The 2500-nt window shown below is 45.3% G+C and overlaps 1 protein-coding gene across 1 annotated transcript in view; it reads right to left on the bottom strand.

Moving 5' to 3' along the window:
- The window catches only part of LOC307267725 (gamma-aminobutyric acid receptor subunit rho-3), a gene marked incomplete at both ends in the record, with an annotated part of 30411 nt that extends 28008 nt beyond the window's left edge, over positions 1–2403 (bottom strand). Inside the window, one exon of the mRNA XM_080050107.1 lies at positions 2267–2403. Within this exon, the coding sequence (XP_079906233.1) occupies positions 2267–2403 (137 nt within the window). The remainder of the gene's footprint in view (positions 1–2266) is intronic.
- Between the last annotated feature and the right edge of the window lie 97 nt (positions 2404–2500).

Genomic DNA, 2500 nt, shown 5'->3' with positions numbered 1-2500 from the left:
CAGTGAAATTCTTATGTACCTGTAAATGCCTGTGTCTATATTTACTACTGGGTGTATGACGTGTTCAAATAGGAGAATTTCAATGAAATCTATTCAGTGACTTTACTCACAAACATGACAGAACTGAAGCTGCTTTCATTCTTTCATTCATAAACTTGTTCTTTCCACCAAACGTTCCTGGATTTCTGCCTGTTGGAATATTTCAAACTCTCGGCGGTTTAAACAGCACAGTCAGTGAATACACTAGACATTTTTTCCAACTCTCTCTCTCCCTCCCTCCCCCCCTCCCTCTCTCTCTCTCTCCCTGTCCCTCCCCTCTCTCTCTCTCTCCATCCCTCTCTCTCTCTCTCTTCAGTCCATTCTTCTTCTCCAGATGATTCCCTGCTGCGTGTGTGTCTGTCTCGGTTGCTCTACGTTTAGAGAGGAATATTGCTGTGAGATCACTATTTTAAGACTTAAATAATCCCAGTAGAAAGTGGTCGAGGTAAGTTGTTGGTTTTAACGTGAAACAGGGAAGTGAGAGAGATCAGATTGTGGGAACTTCTGTGACTTTTTTTTCTTTTTTTTTAACCTTTATTTATACAGGTAAATCCCATTGAGACCAAAGACTCTTTTTCAAGGGAGACCTGTTTTCCTTTCCCACGTTACCATTCACACACAGATAGCAGGCTAACTATCAACATTCACACAAGGCAAGGTGGGATAAGTGTCTTGCCCAAGGACACAACAACTATGACACAAGTGGCAGGGCGGGGATCGAACCTCCAACCCTTTGATCATCGGCCGACCCGCTCTACCAACTGAGACACAGTCGCCCCAAACGTTCTCACTAGAAATAAAATCAAAACTTCCTGAAAAACAGTCAGAATATACTACGTTAATGTGGAAGAAGTATTTAGATCCTTTTCTAGTAAAAGTACTGATGCCAATCTGTGAAAATACCGCACAACAAGTAATAAATGTCCTGCACCTTTCAACATCTGTGTTGATTCTAGCGCCCCCTTTGGACTGTGGAGGGAGAGTAGCCAGCCTGACTATACATTTGAAAGAGGACAATGTTCCTGCAGACAGCCTCCTGGAGTTCTGGGTCAGCCTGCCCCACCCACGATTATAATATGAATGTATATCTCAACCTGTCTGCCTCCCAACCTGTCTCCCCCTCCTCTTCCCCCACCCAGCTTACCTGTCTACCTGTCTCCTACCTCCCCCACCCTTGCCTGTCCCTCCTACTCAGATCAACCTGACCCCTCTCATGTTTACAATAACAATGTATATTAGAACTGTCTACCTCTCAGCCTGTCTCTCCTCCAAAACCACGGTTAGACGCCTCCCCCCCTGGGGGGCAAATGTTCCTTAAATATGTGACGATTTAAGGAAAGGTTGTCACTCCTTGTAACATACTTACATGTGTTAGACTAGTGACCACTCCGCGGAGTTTCTTGCTATTGATTGAAAATAAACCTTTTGCTTCTACAAACGTACCATTGTTGCTTTTCTCACTACAGGACCAAAGCAGTATTGTTTTTACCACACCAGCGCCTGTTGTCCTAAAGATCTTTGCTAGCGCGTGCTGGTGGCACATGCATTTGTTTAGGAAGAGAGTGAAAGAGAGATGGCAGGATGCATGGCCATGAGGTAATGTATTTACATGTGTCAGATTAATAATGGTGATATGACCACGGTGAAGCAAAGCAAACTTTGATTTTGTGAAACTGTGACCTTACACCAACTTGATGAATGTGTGTGAGTGTGTGTCCATGCATGTGTGTGTGTGTGAGTGAGTGAATGAGATAGTGTGTGTGTGTCTGTGTGTGTGTGTCTCTCTCTGTCTGTCTGTGCGTCTGTGTCTCTCTGTCTGTCTGTGAGTGAGTGAGTGTCAGTCTGTCTGTGTCTGTCTGTCTGTATGTCTCTCCATCCGTCTCTCTCTCTGTCTGTCTGTGTATCTGTCTGTTATCTGTCTGTCTGCGTGTCTGTCTGTCTGTATGTCTCTCCGTCCGTCTCTCTCTCTGTGTGTCTGTCTGTCTGTTATCTCTCTCTCTCTCTCTCTGTCTGTCTGCGTGTCTGTCTGTCTCTCTCTCTGTCTGTCTGCGTGTCTGTCTGTCTGTTATCTCTCTCTCTCTCTCTGTCTGTCTGCGTGTCTGTCTGTCTCTCTGTCTGTCTGCGTGTCTGTCTCTCTCTCTCTCTGTCTGTCTGTCTGTTATCTCTCTCTCTCTCTGTCTGTCTGTCTGTCTCTCTCTCTCTCTCTCCGTCTGTCTGCGTGTCTCACCCTCCGAACTTGAACTTGCTGTTGTCTTCTATGAACACTTCCTTGTTTTTCTTCCGTCCGGAACTTCTGCCGCCGGTCACCGTGGCGATGAGATGGAACGCTCCCAGAACCAAAACCGCCAGAAAGTCCAAATTCATTTTATCACTTTTTTTTAAAACAGCTTTCCAACCGACACGACTAAATCATCTAAACGCCAACATATTTTCAACTCCGCATATCCACGTTTCACACACT

The sequence above is a fragment of the Ammodytes marinus genome (genome assembly GCF_949987685.1).
Source record: "Ammodytes marinus genome assembly, chromosome: 21".
In the NCBI taxonomy this organism is placed as follows: domain Eukaryota; kingdom Metazoa; phylum Chordata; class Actinopteri; order Uranoscopiformes; family Ammodytidae; genus Ammodytes; species Ammodytes marinus.
Note: the sequence above shows the minus strand (reverse complement) of the source record. Positions and strands in the feature narration are given on the sequence as shown.